At 34.1% G+C, this 24406-nt stretch overlaps 1 protein-coding gene across 7 annotated transcripts in view; it reads left to right on the top strand.

Moving 5' to 3' along the window:
- PCLO (piccolo presynaptic cytomatrix protein) overlaps positions 1-24406 on the top strand; it is a 421390-nt gene that overhangs the window by 12513 nt on the left and 384471 nt on the right. For all 7 annotated transcript variants that reach the window (XM_064375087.1, XM_064375077.1, XM_064375065.1 and 4 more), the window contains exon 3: positions 13763-15169. In XM_064375087.1, coding sequence (XP_064231157.1) covers positions 13763-15169 — 1407 coding nt within the window. The remainder of the gene's footprint in view (positions 1-13762; positions 15170-24406) is intronic.

Here is a 24406-nt window from a genome sequence, read left to right as displayed (position 1 = left end):
ATGACCTTTTTGTGGATAATCCTTCATCTTTTTCTTCTGGTGAGATAAATGGGGAGAAGTTGTTCAGAAGAGCTGGTAGAAAATAGTGGAGTTATGCCAAATGTCGGGAGGCTGGAATCTGTGGAGAGAGAAAGCCTGTAAGACATTCCTGATGGTGAAGTAACTGAAAGAACTTTTAGAAAAGAGGATGTTCTTTTTTTAGTTGCTTGCCGTTTTTAGCATACTTTTTTTTTTTTTTTTACCTTAAATTCTAAGCAAAAACTGCCACACAGTTTCTTTTAAAAAGAAGGACTGAGCACACAAATGCTCATCTCCTCTATCTTAAAGTCTCACTTTTTAAAAGATTTAAAGTATAGTCATTCCAGGAAATGTGAAAGAGCTCCAAAAACGTAAGTTGGTGTGTTGAAGAATTCCTTGAAGGTAGAAAGAAAATGGAAAGGACAAAGAGCTGAGAAAACCACTGTCCATGTGGCTACTCAGGAGATCTCACAGAAGCCCTAACTTGGAATCAATGAATATAAAAAGCAGTAGTGGGATGTGGGTAGTAATCAAAGAATAAATTACAGAACTACAGTAGGAACAAATGGACAATTGTCTTCTTTCTTAATCTTCACTTGGAAGACAAGTTATAGGAGAAACCCTTTCAGGCTAAAGCCAAAGATTAATCCACAAATAAAAAGGTGACCTGTCTGAGGAAGGGCCCCCATGAGAAAATGAGGACCTTCAAAAAGAAAAATAGAAGCAGAGGTGATGCTCCTCTCCTACAATGGGGCATTGCAAAAAAGAAAACAAATAGAACATTACTCATCTATGAGTCAAATGCACTAAACTATTACCATCAGAGTAAAACTGTCCTTACTTGGACACTGACCCCCTGCCATCCTGTTTTCTCTCATTCAAAGTAGAGAACAAATGGGGAAGCAGAGTTGTCTACAAATAGATGAAAACCTGTTGATTACTTATGAGTGGATTAAGGGCCTAAGTAGACATTTTAGCAATGATACTACATGAATGATATATGTTAACTGATAGAAACAACAACAACAAAAACAACCTCATAGGAAAAAGGTCATTCCTCAAAAAAATGTATGAAAATTCTTACTATTCCTGAGAGATATGTAAGAAGATATTTCCTCTGTAATTAACATTTCCTCTGTAATTAACATACACAAATTTCAATGGGCTGGTTGAGGGTAAAAACAGGAACTCAGGGCTGAGCGCGATGGCTCACATCTGTAATCCCAGCATTTTGGAAGGCCAAGGCAGGTGGATCACGAGGTCACGAGTTTGAGACCAGCCTGGCTAACATGGTAAAACCCCGTCTCTACCAAAGATATAAGAAATTAGCCGGGTGTGGTGGCATGCATCTGTAATCCCAGCTGCTCAGGAGGCTGAGGCAGGAGAATCACTTGAACCCGGGAGGCAAACGTTGCAGTGAGCCGAGATTGTGCCATTGCACCACAGCCTGGGGGTTAGGAGAGGGATAGCAGGTGGTGGGGCGATTGGGGAGGGATAACATTAGGAGAAATACCTAATGTAGATGACATTATACCTAGGCACGTGTATACCTATGTAACAAACCTACACATTCTGCACAGGTACCCCAGAACTTAAAGTATAATAATAATAAAAGGAGCTCAGTTAATGGTCTGAAAAATAAAGACCTAAAGTTTTCCCAGATTACATGGAGTTTAAAAACAAAAGAAAAAATTATTTAATTATTTAGTATCTACCATACTTCAGGTGTGTTCTAGTCTCTGGGAATTTAAGAGTGAACAAAGTTGACAAAATCCTTCCTTTATGGAACATGCGTTCTAGTAAGAGTTACAAATAAATGAAACATGATGAGACAGATGAAAATGTGTTATGAAGAAAGTTGAAGTAGGGGAGGGTTGTTGTATGTACCAAGAGAGGGATGGGGTTGGGTTGCAGGGTTCCCTCACTCACATTGGGAGATGGCAGTCTGAAATTGATGAGTTACTTGGCAATCAATAATTTTTAATGGTGCCTAAAATTCTAATCAGTGACTGTAGTCCTAACTGAGGCTGTGGATCAAGGGTGAGAGTGGTAAGGAAGGAAAGGGTGTGAATATACCTAGGAGTGTGTATAACTCTAAGATGTTTTCTTCACTCCTGCTTGTTGTAATGTGGATGAAGAGGAATGGGCATTTTATGAAGTCCACTGCATCAAGAGCTATTTCTATTCCTAAAAACAGCTAATAGTATAATGTTGTCTTAGGAAAAAATTCACCTTTGATAACGAGGTAAAAATACATTATATTTTTAATTTATACATAAAAAATAAAATCAACACCTACTATTTGATATTCTAATAGCAACCACACACACACACAAAAAAAACTAAAAGCAAAAGTTAATAACGATTGATTCCAGAAAGTAAGGCTTAGTGGTAGTGAGGGAGACTTTAACTTTTTATGTCATGCATTTATGCACGATTTTTTAAATCTTGTACATTCATGTTATAACTAAAATTAACACTGGAGTAATTTAAAAACTCTAAATCATCAAATGTTTAAACAAGTATATGATATAAAGGGTTAAAGGACTTGATTCTTCATTTTTACATCTTCAGCCTTGATATTCTTCTTGGTAAAATGTCAAGAATTTTTCATTGTAAATAACACTGAAGATTTGAAATGTTTTAAGCCTGTGATGCCAAGTTTGGTCAGTTTCTTTGTTCATTCTTTGCTTGTCACCGCCATGTGTGCTTTAACTGATCCTAATGTTTATATGAAACCAATAGAGAAAAATGAAGTACCTAGATTCTAAGGATAAGGATTTTGGAAAACAAAGGATATTGGTATTTTTGCAATTCTCTGATAATCCCTATGGTATCGTTCGTACTATTTAAAATGAGAATATCCTAATTATAACAAAATGAATTTATCTTTAAAATAGTTTTCTAATGAAATTAAAGGAATATAATTCAATCATTTAAAAATATATCTTATTTAATTGTATTTACAAACACTATATTTGTTTAGCTCTCATCTTTGATGTGATCCCATTTGCACTGTTTTCTTATGATTTGGATATTCCCTGGATTTATATGTTAATATATAGTCAGGCATATACATTATATGCAATATTAATATTATATACATACATAAGTTTAATCATTAGCACCAAAGTCTTTTTTTTTTTTTTTTTTTTTTTAATTTTAGCTTTTAAATCACTAGATGTTTCAGGTATCTTTCTGGAGAGCCAGCTTTAATAATATCTAGTAAGCCTGTTGTTATATATTATTACAACAGATAGAATGATCTATATAGCTTGGTAGGAACAGATGTTCTGCTGTGAAGGCAGATACCCACCATTAACATCATTTACTGGGGCTGGGTGCAGTGGCTTACGCCTGTAATCCCAGCACTTTGGGAGACTTAGGCGGGTGGATCAATTGAGGTCAGGAGTTTGAGACCAGCTTGGCCAATATGGTGAAACCCTGTTTCTACTAAATATATGAAAAAAATTAGCTGGGTATGGTGGCAGGTGCCTGTAATCCCAGCTACTCTCAAGGCTGAGGCAGGAGAATCACTTGAACCAGGGAGGTGGAGGTTGCAGTGAGCTGAGGACATGCCACTGCACTCCAGCCTGGGCCACAAGAGCAAAACTCAGCGTCCCCCCACCAAAAAAAGATTATTTATTGGATCAGCAAGCTAAACACAGTAATGGGTTCATTGTTTATATTGTTTATATTCCTTGAGAAAGCACACATATCTAACAGTTTCTAATAGTTCTCTTGGTATCTTAATCTTAGTTTAAATATGAGCTTTTATATAAATATTTCAAAGATATTACATTGAAGATAAAGATGTAAATAATCTATTAGAAGGTTATGCTAGTTGCCCTTAAAGTAATAATAGTATGAAGTGCATCAGTGAGGTGTCAAACAATATGGGTTCTGGTCCTAGCTCGGCCTCTCACATATGTCCATTCTTACTGACATGACTATGAATCCACTGATAAGTACTTCTTGTTACCTTTGATAAGAAGCAAAATTTTCATCACAATGTTTCTTGTCTTTATCTTACTTCAATAATAAAGGTCTCTCATCACAGGAAAGAGAGATCATAGTTTGAACATCATGCATTTCAAACTGTGCACCAGGCACATTTTATGCATTTTGACATTTGATGCTCTTTTAATGAGGTGGTATCCACATTTTAAAGAGTAAAGAGTTTAAGAAAATCAGAGTTCATGTTATAAAGTATTTTGAAATCTGCCATGCTTCTTGATAAATTAATTATGAGATAGCGCTCTGGAAAATATGAGATTTTAAACTTGGGCAACTTGGGTATGAATCCTACCTAGCTCAGCTACTTACTTGTTGTGTGATTTGGTCAGGTGTCTTTATTTTTTTTAAGTGTTTAGTTTTGTTATTTGTAATGTGAGACTATTTGTAAGTTAAAGATCACATTTGGCAATATAAGTAGAAAGGCACTGAAATTAAACTTATAGGTAAACATTCATTGTTATTACTATTATAACTACTACTAAGAATCTTTATAACATTCTAATGGGCTTATAGGGATAGCACCATCATTTTTGACTCCATAGGTAAATAAGAAAACTGGAGTTAAGAATTTAAATGACTTTTGCAAGGTCACAGAATTACTTGGCAATGGATCTCATACAAGAAGTGAGATTTGCTGACCCAAAATTTAGCATTTTTTTTATAGGAGATCACATTGTCCTTAATTGGATTACTTGATTCACCATACCATTTTCTGAATTTTTCTAGGTTATGGCAAGTGTATGTATTTGTGTACATTTTACATGTCCTTAAAGTTAAAAAGAAATTAATGTTCTTGGCAGGGATATTTCTGGAATATTTATTTTTTAAAAACCGAGGTTTAAGAGCACTTGTTTTGCCTTTCTATATACTGCTGTCCAAACCAGAGTCTTATATTAATTGATACTTCTTTGTTCTGTAAGAAAGCTGTGAACTCCACTCTGTTCAAAATTGAGACTGGAGATGATGAAGGTCATGCCTTTAACTGGCCACTGTCAGAAATAGAACTCAGAGTCTAAAAAGAGAGCCAAAAGCTTAGCAATTTAAGATGGAATCTTGTTTGTAAAAGAGAATATGATAAAGTACATATAGATTAGATCAGTTCTCACTTCAATATAAGGTAGTAAAGTACCTTTCCTATTTTTTTCTCTCTAATAAAAAATTATCACTTGCAAAAAATTTATAAAAACATGATACTTCTGTTTTTTCAGTAAAGTAAGCATTACCAGTTGAATACTTAAAACAACTCTTAGGAACAGATTTCTACTTATGTAACACTATTTAAAGAAATCAAGTAGCAGGCTTTACTATGTGAACATGTGATTGGGGTTCCGTAACTGTATTTTTGGGAAAAAAAATTAATATGTAAACCTTCTAAATTTATTTAAAGTTTTAAATGTATTGACAGGATAGTTAACATATCCTTTAAATGGGTTAAAGAAATAGAAGGAAATAAATTATAACAAAAAATGTTGTAAAACTTTTCTTAAAATAATGTAATGTAGCTTAATCATAATTTTAAAAAGAGATTTTTCCTAAATATACTATTAAATGGTCATAACATATGCTAGTTGTAAAATTTTAATAAGTGAAAGTTGTCTATTCACAGAGAGCTAAATTAGGCTAAAAGTTCCTTATGAACATTCTTTTTTTTATAGAAGCCTTAATATATTTAAAGAGTTTATATATTTTTATCTTTTTTTTTTTTTTTGAGACGGAATTTTGCTCTTGTTGTCCAGGCTCATGATCTCTGCTCACTGCAACCTCTACCTCCCAGATTTAAGCGATTCTCCTGCCTCAGCCTCCCAAGTAGCTGGGATTACAGGCATGTGCTACCACACCTGGCTAGTTTTGTATTTTTAGTAGATATAGGGTTTTACTATTTTGGTCAGGCTGATCTCGAACTCTTGACCCTTGGTGATCTGCCCACCTCAGCCTCCCAAAGTGTGGAGATTACAAGTGTGAGCCACTGCGCCTGGCCATTTCATATATTTTTAAAAATATATTTATTTTTTTCTCAAGTCAAAATGCAGATAATTGGCTTAATTCTAATGAGCCTCTGGTATAATTTAAAGATATGCTGCTTTCAGCATATAGAATGAGTTCATATTCAGACCTTTGATTTTTTTTCACAAATGTAATCTTTTGTTATTTCTAAATGAAATAATAAGAGGACAATGCAATAAACTATTCAAATAATTACACAAACACTATCTTTGGAACCATTGGATCACAGGCTGCAATATTGTATGGTAGACCTAGGTGTGTGTTAATCAACTGAGGTGTAAAAGTTTGAATTCACCATATGAGAGGCAGTTTAGAAGTGTTAATGCATAATGTATGTAAGTTCAATTTACTGATTTGAGAGCCTCCTCTCTTTGTGTAATTGTGATACAGTACGGATACACTTTCATGTTCATGTACTGTAATTATTTTATAAGTTATACTTTGGTGAAAGTATTAGGTTTTTGTTTTGTTTTGGGCAATCCTGAAAAACATATTGAAATATGCTTTTATCACTTGATCCTATTTGTAATGATTTAGAAATATTATTGGTAGCATTCAGTGAGCATTATTATGGTGAAAAGAGTGCATATTTAGTTTATGATTTACAAGGTATGTTTATGGCTAATGAATTACATAGGAGAAATTGTAATCCATGCAAATTTTAGAGAGGAGATATCCATTAAATTTCTTGATGTATTATTTTAAAGAAAGTTGTTTTATTAAGTTGCTGAGTATGTCATCACAGTCCTGAGGAATGCTAGTGTCTAGTTTTTAACCAAAATAAATTATGCATGAATATGAATAGCTAAAGATGTCAATTACAGTGAGTGAGTCATCTGAATCCAAGCTGCTGTTGGGGAGTAACTGAACTGATCTTTGGGGGAGCTCATGTTGTTTAAGCAGTCCAACATAATCTGTTATCAAACCTTAGTCTGGTTACATTATGTATTTTGTTGTTATTCAAAATAATAGAAGGTTTTCAATAAATATTTTTAAACAATGTGATGAGAAGTGGGAGAAAAACCTTTTGAATAGTTTACCATTAAATAATATCTAAAAATTACCTGATATTCAACACAGAGGTAAGAGTAAGCATAAGTGTTTGCTCTTTCTTACTCTTGCTTTCTTTCTCTCTCTCTCTTCCTTTCCTTTTTCCTTTTTCCTTTCCTTTTCTTCTTTGAGAGAGAGTCTTGCTCTCCCAAGCTGGATTGCAGTGATCTCAGCTCACTGCAACCTCTACCTCCCAAGTTCAAGCAATTCTGCAGCCTCAGCCTCCCTAGTAGCTGGGATTACAGGTGCATGCCAGCACACCAGGCTAATTTTTGTATTTTTAGTAGAGACAGGGTTTCACCACGTTGGCCAGGATGGTTTCGAACTCCTGACCTCAGGTCATCCACCTGCCTGGGCCTCCCAAAGTGCTGGGATTAGAGACTTGAGCCACTGCACCCTGCAGTGTTTGCTCCTTTTAAAAGTCTATATGAGAAGACAAGAGGAAACAATTGGAAAATACTGTAAGCCACTACATATTTGAATTTAAATGCTGTGGTTCAGGGTATAATGGTACTGTAATCATTGAGAAACAGCAGGCATTAATTGGTGATAGAATAATACATAAAGGAGGAAATTCAATGTGGTTTGTAAAAGATGGATAGCATTTAGGTAAACCTGAGAGGAGCCCAGAGTTGAATGGGAATCAGGACTCAGGTAAGAGAATGAGGATACTGCTTTGATGGAATAAATAGTTCATTTAGATGTTAGGGTTTGCAGAAAAGTTTAGTTGTCATGAGTTTAAAAGTAAAAGCCAAATAGGTTATATTCTACAAAGACAGGAAAAGAACACGATTGAAGAAAATTTATTAAACAGCTGATGTGAACAGTATGAAAAGGAGGAAATATAAATTCCTAACATTGTGTTTGTTCTTTTGATGTTTCACTATTCCAAGTCCTACTGCTATATAATTGAGCAGAGATCATATTATAAATATTATGTAGATGTGTTTAAATTTTCCAGTTAGAGTTACATAGAAGAGACGATGTTAGTCATTATGCTTTCTGGAATTTTGTGTGTGGGGGAGCGGCTTCCATTCTGTTTTGAATCTTAATAAATTAATAATCTGAGCAGGAATATGCTTTAATTCTGAAACCCCCGAATTTACCAATTCACTTCTTTGCTTAGATGTATCAAGTTGATTATTTTGAGTCATTATTGAAGATACATTCTTAAAAATCAGAATATAATTTTTTGGTAATCAATAGATTTGATACTTTTTTTAAAGTGGCGCCATTAATTGATACTCTTCATGTGAAGTTCACAATTAAACCTTCAAGTAGTACTTCTTGAAAATCTAAATAGGACTCTTATGATTATCTATGAAAGGCTTTAGCCAATGAAGTTGTATTACTATATTTGACACCTCTTATGCATAACAAAGGTTTAACAAAATAAAACTGCAGGGATTGAATTAAGCAGACAGGTGTGTTGGAATTATATGCAGACCCACATTAGAATACACAGTGGCCTCAGAATGAGCAGAAATCCTGTCTGATCATCTTCTTACCCCCATTTATATTGTACATTAAACAGAAAACTAAAGGAATAAATACTTTTATGCCTTTCTTTTGTTCCTTTCCATAGAGATAATTGAGTTTAAGTAGCTCATAAAACAGTTGTGTCTTCAGACCTTGAATTTCATTTATATATCTTCTGTATGTAAGGCTATAGGTAGGGAAACAAAATGGCTATTTTTCCTTATTTGTCATATAAAATCCAGAATTTAGGAAAAGTTCAGGCTTGACATATCTATCTAAGAAAGTTGGATTTTTCCCTTTAAATGTTTGCACATTAAAATAAGAGTCCTTTCAGGATACATTGTTATGGTTGTAGTCTCTCCTGGTATAGTTTATTTCATTTCTCCCACCATTTATCAAATGAATTTGGATTGTAGTATAGTGTTGCTGCTTTTGACAGGGCACTTGGGAAATTGTTTAGGAAATCTTTGTGAGAGTCATCTTCTATGAATCAGGCACAGCTGCAGATACTGTCTAACTTTTCTATCTTCTATGAATCAGGCAGGCATGGGGAGGCGATAAGGACTAAAATCTTCTAAGATTTTAGTTTATGGCTATAGTAGATGAAAACCCAATCATGTAGAATGAATGGACCAAGTACATTATAGGTACTATGTGTGACTGGCAGCAGGTATGCCTCTACTCAGTATTGGAGATAAAGGTTTAATTTTGGAAGTGAAACAAGACAATGATTATCTCCAGGCAGGAAAAATATTTATGGCTAGCAGATGTTGTAATTATGAGAGACTCTTCATTTTGCATCAAAATGAGAATAGATTTTCAGTGGCCTAAGGTACAAAGTAGGGTTCTGTGGAGAATGGCATGCATCTTGAGAATGCTGTACAGATTGGCTAAACAGTGGGAGATTCACAGTAAACACAGAGCACAGTTAAACATTTTAAATTTATTCAAACCAGTTCAAAAATATTTATGAACATAACTGATGCTTAAAGGGTCATTTATACACTGGAGATTAATAGACTACTATGAGTAAGTCTTGACAGTTTGTTGTTTTGAGTTTTTTGGGAGATGCAGGCTTGCAATTAGCAGAATGGCATTAAGTACTAGCATAAGAACATTGTACAAAATCTTAATTTCATAGATAAAGGCATTGAGACGTTGAGGTTTGAAGGGGAGTGGTTGTATTAAGCAGGTTACTTTTGGTGAAAATATGAAGTGTTTGAGAAATAATAATGTACAAATGAGAGACAGTGGCTTTGGAAATGTGAGAAAATGAATTGGGAATCAACTTTCATGAGCAGTCCACTTCAGAATAAATGAGAATGTGATAAAAATATTACAGGATTTTGAACTTGTGTAACTGAGACAGCAGTGGAGTATTACTATTTGTTGTTCACCCTGACTGCACTGTGAAAGACCTGACTGACAGCAAAGGTGGTTCACGATGTTAATGCTAGGGCTGGTTATGGCCTTTTTCATTTGCTCAATATATAGGAAATATTTTTTCTATCTGTTTTTTCTTTTTTGTCATTTGAATCAGGGACTTGCAAATGCTGCTGTTTTTCAGTACAAGACTGTTAAGTGCTGAAATACAAATCACTTCTACCTTCAACAGATTTAGCCAGTAGAATTAAATAAAAAGGAAGCACATTCTTAAAAATCCTAAGAGGATCAAAGTTTTTTATATTGTGCTAGCTATAGATAATGATTTCAACCTGTATTCTAGCACTGAGAGGGGACATTGATGAATCAAATATCTTTTCTGTGTTGTTTATCAAAGTTAAAATAAATGTGGTCATTAAAAGCACAAAAGATGAGGAGTGTTCAAACAAAGGGTATATTAGGAGAAAAGCAGAATTCTCTCCCTGTTGAAGGGAAAGTGACTCCTATTTTCTACCTCCCTTTTACTCACCAGCCTAACTCTCTGCTTAGGTATAGGTATATCCATATACATGTATAAACCACAGTGAATCATTTGATTTTGGAATAAAGATAGTATAAAATGTGTCCCAGTGTTGATATACATCATACATTAGATATGTCTGTAGTGTTCTAATTTTACAGTTGTCCAAAAATAATGTTAGAGCCTACTGGCTATGTATGAAGCTCCAATGTTCAGATTGCAAAGAAACTTAGAATTTTATTAATGAAACCAAATACATCCAAAGACATTTTTTCAGAGAACAAAAAGAGAAACTCGCAGGGGAGAACAGAATCGCCGCAGTATCATCTGACTTTTTCATATATGTAGAATGTTTACTCAGTTTTTTCAAGTACATCTTATCTTCATTTATTGTACTTTTTTTGTGACGTTTTAAATTTATTCTATATGGTTAGTGATATTTAAAATTTTTATTTAATCAAGTTTATCAGAAAATTCTATTAGAAAATATGATGAGTTATTACTTCTGCCATCTATATTGCCCGCTGTTATCTAAAGATAATTGCTTTCTCTTTTTAAAACAATTTGAATTGGGATTTTATGTCATAATTTTACTTAATCTCTTTTCTTGTATTATACTTTAAGTTCTGGGACACATGTGCAGAACCTGCAGGTTTGCTACATAGGTATACACGTGCCATGGTGGTTTGCTGTGCCCATCAACCCTTCATCTACATTAGGTATTTCTCCTAATGCTATCTGTCCTCTAGCCTCCTATCTCCCAACAGGCCCCAGTGTGCGATGTTCCCCTTCCCATGTCCATGTGTTCTCATTGTTCAACTCCCACTTATATCTACCATAACCTTGAAATTGTCTTATGCATTCACTTGTTTGAGTGTTATATGACTCTTCCACTTTAATATAGCCTCCATCAGGACAGAGATTTTTTGCTTCTTTTCTTTTCTTTTTCGAGACAGTCTCCCTCTGTTGCCCAAGCTAGAGTGCAGTGGTGCAATCTCGGCTCAGTGCAACCTCTGCCTCCCGGGTTTAAGCGATTCTCCTGCTTCAGCCTCCCAAATGGCTGGAATTACAGGCATGTGGCACCTTGCCTGGCTAATTTTTATACTTTTAGTAAAAACAGAGTTTCACCATGTTGGCCAGACTGGTCTTGAACTCCTGACCTTAGGATATCCGCCCACCTCGGCCTTCCAAAGTGCTGGGATTACAAGCATGAGCCACAGCACCCAGCCTGATTTTTGCTTCTTTTATTCAGTGGTATTTGCCTTGTAGAAGGAGCTCAATAAATATTTGAATAAAAGAATAAGTATTGTTTATTTTGAAACTCCTTTAGTTATGACACTTGTTAGAAAGAATAAAAGCAATTAATGGTAATGAAAATTACTAATACTAGAAATTTTTAGTTTAAACTAGTTGATATAGATCTTGCATGTAATAGGTATTTTATAGAAAAAAGTCAGTGACTATACATTTAAGAATTAAGCCCTTAATTATATTTTTCTTCTTTTATCTCATCTGTCTGCATGATTATGAGGTGATCCTGTGAGGCTAGGGAAGAAATTAATGAGAGAAAACAGATAGTAGAACAGCAGAGTTGACATTGATAATAGGGGATATGGGTGAGTGGGTAGATGCATATTTATAGGCATATTTCCTTCCATTAAGGAAAATTGAGTGAAGATTTTCTTACATTTTTGCCTGCCTTTTGTCATGGTACTTGGAGAAGTAGCAATTGTTTGATTGTTTTAGGACTTCAAATATTTATATGTATAAAGAGTTATTTATTTTATGAAATGCTTTAAACATATAGAAAGGTTAAGACAATGTAGTGAGTACACAGGTGTACAACACCCATATTGAAAACAAATATAATGAATATCCAAGTACCTACCACCCATATTAAGCCATCTGATAATTTTGCTTTTTGATTCAGTTTTTAAATCAGAAATATAACATTTCAGTTTAAATTGAAAATCTCTTAACCTTCTCCAAACATAAGTTTACTTTCCATGAGAGTGCAAAATAAGCCTTGTGATACTGGCACATGAGTTTAAATAATTTCAAAGAAGCTTTAAAATGTTTATGAGTGAATAGTTCAATTTTTTTTCAAAAAGAAATTGTTTGAGAATAGAAAATGTACTGTTTGCCAGCTGAACACTTTGCAGTTTTGTACTGTGGGAAATTTGTCTGGTGCCTATCCTCCATATATTTATATATTTTTTAAATTGTGCAGCATTCTGTACAAAGAATTTCAGTGCCAAATTGTTAACATTGGTTACATTGGGTGGAGAAGGTTGGATTATGGTAGAATTATACATTCTGAATTATTTTGGTTAATATTTAAAATTATTATAAGGAAACATTGTTTTGAAATAATAAAAAGGGTAAATGTTAAACATAAATATTTTTCACTTATCTTCTAAAGTATGGTATCAAACATGTCATTTCACAATTGATGCAATACAAAAAGCATTTGCAATTATGTGTGCATATATATATGTGTATCTCATATACACACCTCTCATTCACATGCATACACTTTACACATATATATCACCAATCAAATATGTACATTACTTACTCATATTGCCTTTTCAAGTATCTTCATAAAATTTCTAAGGAAACCATGTTTCCTCTGTTAAATCATGCTATTTGTGATCATTTGAAGAGTGCTATTATTTTTTATTTACTTTCCTGATAATGTCCTCTTTCTAACTCAGCATGGTTAACAATTTGTATTTTAAAAATTAGCAATGTATTCATAATTTAGCAATCCTACTCTGAGCTGTATATCATCTAAAAATTGATTATGAGCCATCAATAGAGAAAATAACTCTCATAACTGGTTTATGGTATCTAACATGTTTTATTCCCAGAGATAGAAAACCATGTATAATCTAAGAAAAAGCAAGTTTTATGAAAGCTTGTTAGAAAAAATATAAAACTTGCTTTTTCTTAAATTATACGTGGTTTTCTATTTCTTGGAATAATCAAAATTTAAATCAAAGGCAAAGAATACCAATTACCATTAGCAGAAACCAAAAGCTATATTTTGATTTGGAAAATATAGCTTTATATTTTATTTAAAACATAGGGTACTTTAGTCCCTGAAGTTCATTTATTATATTTTAATATCATTAAAATATATTTTAATATCAATTGATTAATTTTCTCTATATTTTCTGCTTTGAATGATGAGAGACAGTTTCAAATGGCAGCATACATGTTTTGAAAACATTTTTGTGCTTTTACAGTATTATTGTCTTGGTGACCATTGTTTTATATTATTTCTAGATAAAAGAGTGGCTCTGTTTGAACTGTCAGATGAAAAGAGCTCTAGGCGGGGATCTGGCTCCAGTTCCATCATCACCACATCCCAAACCGAAGACTGCACCTGTTACCCCGACATCAGCAGTGAGCAAATCATCCCCACAGTCACAGCAGACTTCCCCAAAGAAGGATGCTTCCCCAAAACAGGACGTCTCCAAGGCACCTGAGCCTAAAAAGCCACCACCACTAGTGAAACAACCAACCCTTCATGGCTCTCCTTCAGCCAAGGCCAAGCAGCCTCCTGAGGCAGATTCTTCATCTAAGCCAGCCCCTCCCAAAGAACCTTCTGTCCCATCTGAGCAGGACAAGGCCCCTGTTGCTGATGATAAACCAAAGCTGCCCAAGACAGTAAAGCCACCCACAGACCTTGTATCTTCATCATCAGCAACAACACAACCTGATATTCCAAGCTCCAAAGTACAGTCACAAGCTGAAGAGAAAACAACCCCTCCTCTAAAAACAGACGCTGCCAAACCCTCACAAAGTTTTCCACCAACAGGAGAAAAAGTCACCCCAGTTGACTCTAAAGCCATACCTCGACCTGCATCAGATTCAAAAATTATTTCACATCCTGCGCCTAGTTCAGAGAGCAAAGGTCAAAAACAAGTTGACCCAGTTCAAAAGAAGGAAGAACCCAAAAAAGCACAAACCAAAATAACTCCTAAACCAGATGCCAAGCCAATGCCAAAAGGGTCACCAACACCCCCTGGCCCACGACCTACCGCTGGCCAAACTGTCCCCACACCTCAACAGCCCCCAAAGCCTCAGGAGCAGTCAAGACGTTTCAGTCTGAATCTGGGAAGTATTACTGATGCCCCCAAATCACAGCCTACAACTCCTCAAGAGACCGTGACTGGGAAACTCTTTGGGTTTGGAGCATCAATCTTCAGCCAGGCATCAAATTTAATTTCCACTGCAGGCCAACCTGGACCTCATTCACAAAGTGGGCCGGGGGCCCCAATGAAACAAGGCCCTGTCCCTTCACAGCCAACTACTTCACAAGGGCCACCCAAATCCACAGGTCAAGCACCACCAGCGCCTGCAAAGAATATACCTGTGAAAAAGGAAACAAAAGCCCCAGCAGCTGAAAAATTAGACCCCAAAGCTGAACAAGCTGCATCAGTAAAACGAACAGAAACAGAAAAAAAGCCGTCACCTGTTAAGGATGGCAAATCTTTAACAGCAGAGTCTCAAAAGGCTGTCCTTCCCACAAAACTGGAGATATCTCCCAAACCAGAATCAACCTGTCCTCTCTGCAAAACTGAACTCAACATAGGTTCTACGGATCCTCCTAACTTCAGTACTTGCACTGAATGCAGGAATCAAGTGTGTAATCTGTGTGGATTTAACCCTACACCACATTTGACTGAGGTAAGCAATGCATGTATTACATATGGATGTGAGTCTATGTGTTTATTTTGAAATGTTTGGGTACCAAATATCTGAGCAAAAAGTACATTTCTAGTGAAGAAACTAAATTGATATCTTAGAAGTTTTAATTACCTAATACCAGCTTACCATCTTACTAAGAGTTCATGTTATGTGTACTTTCCTGGGTTAATGTGCCATAAGTAAGAAGATGAAGTAAGCTAAGTTAAATGAATATCTTAATTATTAAATTAATATAACAATGATTCAATCATTCATGAAATAAAGACCCATAGCTTTGAGTTGGTTTTCACATGTAAACTCCAAATAAGGTTTTAATGTATTATTACCATCTCTAATCCTTCCAGTCTCTGCAACACATTAATAAAAGAAGTTTATTTGGTTGAATATGCATAAACACCATAAAATCTATTATGTTAAGAACAGTTAAAAACTGTTAAGAACTTTGTGTAAGTTAATAATTTTGCCTAGTAGAAAATAGTGGTTCAAATATATTATATCTAGGCTTTTTCTAATTCTGTTTGGAATATTATCTGGCATCCATATGAGATGACACTGTACTAGGAACTGTGGAAAGAAAAAAGATACATGGATTTTTATAACTAATGTGAAGTATTTTTTATGGGATGATAAGAATACTTTCTCTGCAGTGTAAATGACTAAAAAGCAGATGGTGAATTTCTAATACAGTTATAAAAGAATGAATCTATTCACTTTAATAGCATGTTAGGGCTATTACAATATTTGCATCTTGAGAGATTAGGGGGTTAAATAATTACTGCTGTCTTAGATAAGTAACAACAATGTTTTAATAAACAGTCTGGATTTAATCTAAATAATTGTTCCAAGCTTTTATATAAATCAAAAATACTTAGGAATAATTTCACTCCACTGTCCTTGATTTTGTTATTCATTATGATGGAAAAATTGAACAGATTTTAGCATCTACATAAAATAAGCCTTAGAGTTTGTCTGTTTCTGGCGATGTTCTTGAGTTAAATATTTTTTTAAAAAAATATAGAAAAATTTGTTTTACTTTAAAAAGACATTTGTCCGCTTTGATCTAATTAACACTATGTGAAAATGTTGTTGCTACAAGTTTAAGTAGATTTTTTTTCTTTTTAGCTGTGATGAATAATTTTAACTAAGATTCATTTTAAAGGGACATAAATTTTAGTTTCTTTCAGCAATTCATGAGCGGCAACAACTACCATTATTACTTACAGTGTTTTGGATTCAATGTTAAAGCGAAACAAAACAAACCTTAAATTAAAAAAAAATACTTTTAGAAGAGCAGTTTTTGGTTGTGAATTTATGAGGGAAAAATTTTCCCCAATACAATTGTATTTATTTTATATACTAAAAAATTGTACTCTTTAATGAGGATTCTTATGGTATCAACACAATGCAGTTAAAAAAGGAAACTTCATTTCTTAAAACAAATCTATACTTTTTGCATTTAAAGTATATTTTTACATAGTGAAAAGTGCAGGTTGAGCACTGTAATTTAAATTTTACATATATGTATATGGATATGCATACATATATATACATTTAGATTATAGTAATTATTAGAATTTTGTCAATATTTGGAAGTCTGTAATGACAGTTTCTTGGGTAGAAAGACAATAAACCTTCCAGGGAAATCTTTGATTTTCTGTGTGCTGGCAAATTATATTTTGAAAGTGGTAATTTGGAAAGAAGATTTATTGAATGAAGCACAGAATTACCAAGGACATGTGTGAAATTTCAGTACTTTGAAAAGTTTGAAATCTAAATTGTCTCAAGTATTTTGATAGGTTAGATGAGGTCATACTTCAAATATGGTGAGTGAACATATTAGTCAGTCATTGTTCAAATTTTTTTGCTCTGTGGCAACTTCTTTGAATTTGGAAGATTATGTTTCAGAAGGGAAGAAAATCTAGCAAAAGCAACTAGTATTCCTGGCTCACCTTGACTATGCTAATGTACATGAAGTTTTCAGTTAGTATAAGGTCCTGGTGACCTCTGGTTTCTAGGTAAAGTTCACCGGGCATCAAGGGAATGAATGAAGCTTAGCTGAGTTATTACATGTTCAGGTAGTCTCTGTCATTACTACCTAGGACTTTGGAGGAATGGCAAAAGAAGTTGGTTGAAAAGAGTGGCACAATGTGTTTGCATATCTGTGTGTACATGCGTGTATATACATTTGTACACACACATATATATATAAACATATATACATATACCTTTATGTATAGATGTATATGTATCCAGCAAACTGAAAATACTATTAACAGGTGTAATTCATGGTGCAATTGCAGTGTTCCTGCTAAAAATCTTTCATTTCTCTCAGGAGTTAGGAAAGCATCTCCTCCTAGATTTTTGTTTTGTGTCTATGTTTTCTTTATTCTGCTTCTAATATGTTTCTTGTGATCTAATATTTTCTGCCTGGCTGGTTAGTACTATACTTCCATGCCAGTTCCAGAGAGAACATTCTGAAAATACCCAGACTTTATGTCTGAAGTGTAAATAAGTGGTATTCCCTCAAGAAAGAATTCAGTGATTTCATTTATTTTCTAATAAAGTATGTCCAACTCTCTAACACAAGCCTCTGCTTCTCCTATACTGGTCTCTGGGAGACACAACATTTTTCCTGTTGGTGCCACCCTGACCTCTTCTCCCTTTGGCTGTTCTGTTTCTCTGGTTGTAGGAAGAGCTCATCATATTTTGTCATTGGTTATGGAGCTGTAGATGGTTTCCCTCTTTCCCCCTCATTAATCAAACACACCTGTCGCTAAGGTTGTTTCCTGTTTCCTACACAACACCCACGACTGCACCCAAGGAGTGCCAACGGCTGCCTGCAGGCCCTGGGGTGCAGCCAGATCTCAGCCTAAGCTTTACTGTTTAACTGATTGATGCCCTGTTTGTATAAATGGTACTATATTTCCTTATCCTCTGACAGCAAGAGACCATTCTTTAGGCTTTAATCTCTGCCAAGTCAGGAAATACCTTGTCTTGGAAGGAGTTTTTAAAATGGCAGTAGAGCTTTCTTAAAAAGCGAGACTTATAGAATTTGAGAACATGTTGAGAAAAACAGCTTAGTTGGCAAACAATTTACCTAGTGAATTTTGTCAATCTGGTAATCAAATTCAAAATGAGTCAAAATTACTCATAATGGATATTTATTTTATTGTTGTTACCACCCTTTTCTAAGCCAACTTTTTACTGTGAAAATAAGATTTAAAAGTAAACATATTTCTTCATGTTTGAGGAAGTCCTGGAGTCATAATTTTGCTTCCTTAGCAAGATGATTACTCATGGCCTAAATAATGTAGGGATTGCTAGGAGATTTTTGTCACTATGCAACAAATGAGTCTTTTAAGCTAAGACCCAGTGATGTAACTTGAGATTTTTTTTGAGATCTTTACTCTACCTGGGTGGCTTCCACATTTTCCATTAAATACTCAAAAATGGCCTAGTGGGGATGTCCTGCATTTCTTAGTTTGCAAACACCTATCTTCCCTCTACTTTAATGGCCATTACTTAATACATTCAAAAGCATATATTCAGTACTCAAAAGCATTTATGTACACAAACACACACACACACACACACAAAATTAAAGGCTTATTATCAATAAGGAGAAATCAATAAGGAAAAAGGAATTCTACCAATAATTAGTTTCAAAAGAATTACATAATAGAGACTGATCAGCACGGTGGCTCATGACTGTAATGCCAGCACTTTGGAAGGCCGAAGGGGTGGATCACTTGAGGTCAGGAGTTTGAGACCAGCCTGGCCAACATGATGAAACCCTGTTTCTACTAGAAATATGAAAAAGCCAGCATGGTGGTTTGTGTCCAAAGTCCCAGCTACTCAGGAAGCTGAGGAAGGAGAATTGCTCAAATCTGGGAGACAGTGGTTGCGGTGAACTAAGATCACCCCACTGCACTCCAGCCTGGACAACAGAGAAAGACTTTGTCTCAAATAGTAATAATAGAAACAACAACATCAACATAATGCAGATCTACATTAATTAAAAATTTCTGGCATCCATGGCAAAGAAAGATACCTAATAGCACTTTAAAAATCAATACAAGAAAGTTTATAAGCTGGCCAGCAGAAAAATTTTTTTAGGAAATTAATTTAGGTCATTAATTTTTAAGACAAATTTGATGTTACTTTTTATTGAGCAATATTAGTTAAAATATTAAATGATAAATTCAAAATAAAGCTGTATTTTTGTTTAAATTAATTTAAACCAAAAGCAGTTTCTTTTGTAATTCCCATTTTTCTATGCATTTTTACATAGTTAATGTTCTACTCTGTATGGTCATTCTGTATCTCTGTAAACATATAACATTTCTCCATATAATTATATACCTTAAGTATCATTTTAAATAGTTATTACCTAATTTTATGGATGTGTGTTTTGTTATACACATTTTTCTCATGTTCAGGATTTAGGTTGTCATGTTTTTAATGAACTTTTTAGACAAAAATATTAGTATTTTTAACTATTTCCCAAGGAATTGTATTAGGGTTACTAAATCAATGAATAAGGGCCTTAGAATAACAAATTCTCTTTGGAGATGTGATAGCAGTCAACATTGTCACCACTAGTATATGTGATTTCTTTCTCACTATAGCCTCTCCAAACTTGAATATTATCTAAAATAATATTTAACTTGGAAGTTGACAGGTGCTGTAATATTGTTCCTTTGCCTTACATTTTTGATTACCAGACATTTTTATTTTAGATATTAGATGTAAATAGATGATTCTAATTATGATCCAGAAAAAAAAACTGTGCAATGCTTGAAAAGATAAATTGATATCAGCCATACTGCTTTAAAAAAATTCTAAGAAGGCAGCTATTTTGACTCAGCCTGTGCGAGGCCATTGTGCTAAGCACTGTTCTCACCACAACCCTGTGGGATAGGTTTTACGCATACTTTAGAGATTAGGAGAATGAGTATCTGAGAGGTGTAGCTATCAAGCCACAAAGGTGTAGTTCAGAGGCTAAACCAGTGGTCTCCTTACTATACTGTTTAGGAAACCTAAGGCACTAGGTAACAATGCCACTTGTTCAGTGCTCTCTTAAAGTTTCATTGGCTGGCAATTGCTAGGATTTTAATACCAACAAATTTGTAAACATGTGCATAAGATCCAGGTAACATTTGGGGACCTTGGAATAGTGATGTCCGTGTTACATGGTTGAATTTAGAAGAATGGTGCAGATTCAGAGGTTCAGAGAAGCATAGAGGCTGGCATCGCTATGCAAGTATTCTTTCCAGTGCATGCAAAGACTTTACTCCATGAAAATGATAAATGTCTCAGTGTTTCATTGGTGGTGTGGTCAAGTCTTTGCTTCTATCTTTTTTTGTATAGTCTTCTTTTGTTACACTCCCAGAAATGAAATTATTGGGCCAGAGATTATGCACCTTCTAACTTTGTTTTCCACAGTGGTTGTATCAATTAATATTCTAACGAAACTTGCATGTATGCTACTGTTTTTCTGGAAATGGTCTGAAATAATAGTCACTGGTCACATGTGCTGATGAATGTTGTGGCTAACTCAAATTACAACATGCTTGAAGTGTAAAATACAAATCGGATTTCAAAAATTTAGTATAAAAAAGTTAAATATCTCAAAAGTACTTTTGTGTTGATTATATATAGAAATGATATTTTAGAATATTGGGTTTATATTATTCTTATGTTATGACTTACTCATTTTTTCTGGTTACAGGCTCCCACCTTATCTTTTCCACAAGCCATTTCTTTTTACTTCCTCAGTCTTGGGCTTTATCCTTGTCTCAATGGTTTGATCATTGTCTTTTTGGATAGTAATTGATATTTCTAAAATGTATAAAAGATGTAAGGCTTCCTCTGGCTCCTTCTGAATTCATCAAGTCCAATTAATATTATGTAAGGCTTTTGTTCCTTAAATATTGTTGTTACTATTGCCATTTTATCTTTTAACTTTGACATTGCATATGCATGTGCTATAGTATATTTGTGTGGTTATTTTTGTATGGTCTACAGAGAAGATAAGACTCTCATTGTCAAGAGATACACTACTGATGCCTGGTATGGCCTGAGGATCAAAGTTCTTAGGTCCTGCTAATCATCAGTAAGCAATATCCACATTACCTACTAGTGTACTGTAGCTATACCAAACTTTAGGTCAGAACATCCTATATTTTCTATTGACTCCTCTGGTTCCAAATGATTCTTCTGTTCTTTTAAGAACTTCTGGATCTGTTATACTAACTTTGTGGCTTCCGGTGATATGTTCAGCTGTTGAATTAATTGCTACCAGAAGACTCAGTAATACAGAAGATTAGAAATTGAAAATATTACCATGTCTAGTATTTTCTTCCTTTTGTTTACGATGGTCATTCATTTTACTTTAAAAATTCTATTTCAATAATTTTAATTTACTCCAAAAGTAGTATTCTTCTATTTTGATAATTTTAATTTCCAAAGTAGTATTTTTCCTTATTACAATCCAGAGTGGTGAAATATCTGAAGGAAAATGAATGGTCTCCTCTTCCCTCTACACCCCCGAAAGTGACATCTATTTAAACATATATTGTAATCCTTTTTGCTTGTTTTTATAATGGTTATGTACACAGAGTAACATGTGGAAGGATTTGACATTGTTAAAAATGTTATGGGTTAGTTATGTTTTTGAAAATCATTTCTTTTGAAACAAATATGTGAACTCATACATATTTTCATTGATTTTTCTCACTAAGCATTATACATTAGTCATTCTCAAGTGAACACTCACCGACTTACCTCATATTTATAAGGTATCATCATATTTATAAGGTGAATAGATGTACAATATCTCACAGTACTGATAGACATTTTCCTCTTGAAAACCAAGAAATTGGGAGTGTTTCTAGCTCTTGTGACTTTATAAACAAAGCTGTAGTAAAATGTCTATACCTATGAAATGGATGTATAAGGTTAAGGCAAATGGGTTTTAAAATTTTATGGAAACTTCCATATTACTTTGTTAAATATTTATAGTAATTATAGTCCTGCCAACAATGTATACGTATCTCTTTTTTCCTACATTGACTAGTATATAATATTTATCAATTTCATGAGCCAAAAACTATATTGCATTGTTGCATAAATTTAACTTTCCCTGCCTATTTTGACAGTAAAAGTTTTTATCAACATCAAGACTTCATTAGCAAGTTATATTTCTCCTCTTAATGTGTATACCTTTGTAACAATCCTGCACAACCTGCACATGTACCCCAGAACTTAAAGTATAATTAAAAAAAAAAAAAAAAAAAAAAAAAAAAAGGAAAAAAATTTTCCCTTTATAGCTGTTGGTGATTTTCGGGGAGGGAGTGTCTGTATATTATGTTTTAGATAATTCAATTATTTATCTATCTGGAAACGATCTTCCCTTACCTATCACTTATTTTTAAATTTCTTTATGAAATTCATTCATATATGAGTTTTTATGCAAATATTTTAATTTTTCTTTATGATTACTTATTTTTAAATTTTTAATTTTATGGGTATATAGTATGTGTATGTATTTATGGGGTACATGTGATATTTTAATATAGGCATACAATGTATAATAATCACATTAGGATAGTTGGGTTATCTGTCAGCTCAAGCATTTCTCATTTATTTGTGTTAAGAATATTCCAGTGTCCCTCTTTTAGTTATTTTTAAATATACAATAAATTATTGTTGACTGTAGTCACCCTGTTGTGCTATCAAATACTAGGTCTTATCCATTTTATCTATATTTTTGTACTCATTAACTATCCCCACTCTCCCTCTGCACCCACTACCTTTCCCAGCCTGTAGCTACCATCATTCTAGTGTCTATCACCGTGAGTTTGATTGTTTTAATTTTTAGTTCCCACATATGAGTGAGAATATGTGAAATTTGCCTTTCTATGACTGGCTTATTTTGCTTAATGTCTTCCAGTTCTATCCATGTTTTTGCAAATGACAAGATTTCATTCTTTTTTATAGCTGGATAATATTCCATGGTATATATGCACCATATTTTCTTTATCCATTCATCTGTTGATCAACTTAGGTTGATTCCAAATCTTGGCTTTTGTGAATAATGCTGCTGTAAACATGGGAGTGCAGATATCTCTTTTATATGCTTATTCCCTTTCTTTTGGATATATACCTAGCAGTGGTATTGCTGGATTATATAGTAGTTCCATACTTAGCTTTTTAAGGAACTTCCATACTGTTCTCCATAGTGGCTGTACTAACTTAACATTCCAATCAACAATGTGTGAGGATCCTCCTTTCTCCAGATCCTCAACAACGTTTGTTATTGCCTTCTTTTAGATAAAAGCCATTCTAAGAGGAATGAGAGAATGTATTATAGTTTTGACTTGCGTTTTTCTGATGATTAATGATGTTGAGCAGTTTTTCATATGCCTATTGGACATCTGTATATTTTTTTTTTTTTGAGAAATGCCTATTCATATCTTTTGCCTGTTTCTTTTCTTTTCTTTTTTTTTTTTTTTGAGACGGAGTTTCGCTCTTCTATTTTTAGTAGAGACACCATGTTAGCCAAACTGATCTTGAACTGCTGACCTCAGGTGATTCACCCACCTCGGCCTCCCAAAGTGCTGGGAATACAGGGGTGAGCCGCTGCACCCAGCCCTTTTGCCTATTTCTTAAACAGATTTTTAGATGTTTTTCTATGGAGTTGTTTGAGTTCCTTGTATATTCTGAAAATTAATCCCTTGTCAGATGAATAGTTTGCAAACATTTTCTCCCATTATATGGATTGTCTCTTCACTTTGTTGTTTCCTTTGCTGTGAAGAAGGTTTTTAACTTTATGTGATCCCAATTTTCCATTTTTGCTTTTGTTGCCTGTGCTTTTGAGGTATTGCTCAAGAAATCTTTGCCCAGATCAATGTCCTGGAGAGTTTTCCTAATGTTTTCTTTTAGTAGATTTTTAGTTTCAGATCTTAGATAAAATTGATTAAAGAATTAATCAATTTTATCTCATTTTTGTATAAGGCGAGAAACAGGAGTCTAGTTTCATTCTTCTGCATTTGGATATGCAGTTTTCCCAGGACCATTTCTTGAAGAGACTACACTTTCTCCAATGTATATTTCTTGGCATCTTTGTTTAAAATGAGTTCACTCTAGATCTATGAACTGATTTCTGAGTTCTTTATTCTGTTCCATTGGTCCATGTGTCTGTTTTTGTGCCAT

This window comes from Aotus nancymaae, unplaced genomic scaffold (assembly GCF_030222135.1).
Source record: "Aotus nancymaae isolate 86718 unplaced genomic scaffold, 86718_ANA_hifiasm-v0.15.2.pri h1tg000002l, whole genome shotgun sequence".
Classification (NCBI taxonomy): Eukaryota; Metazoa; Chordata; class Mammalia; order Primates; family Aotidae; genus Aotus; species Aotus nancymaae.
This window is presented reverse-complemented; position numbering and strand designations above follow the sequence as displayed.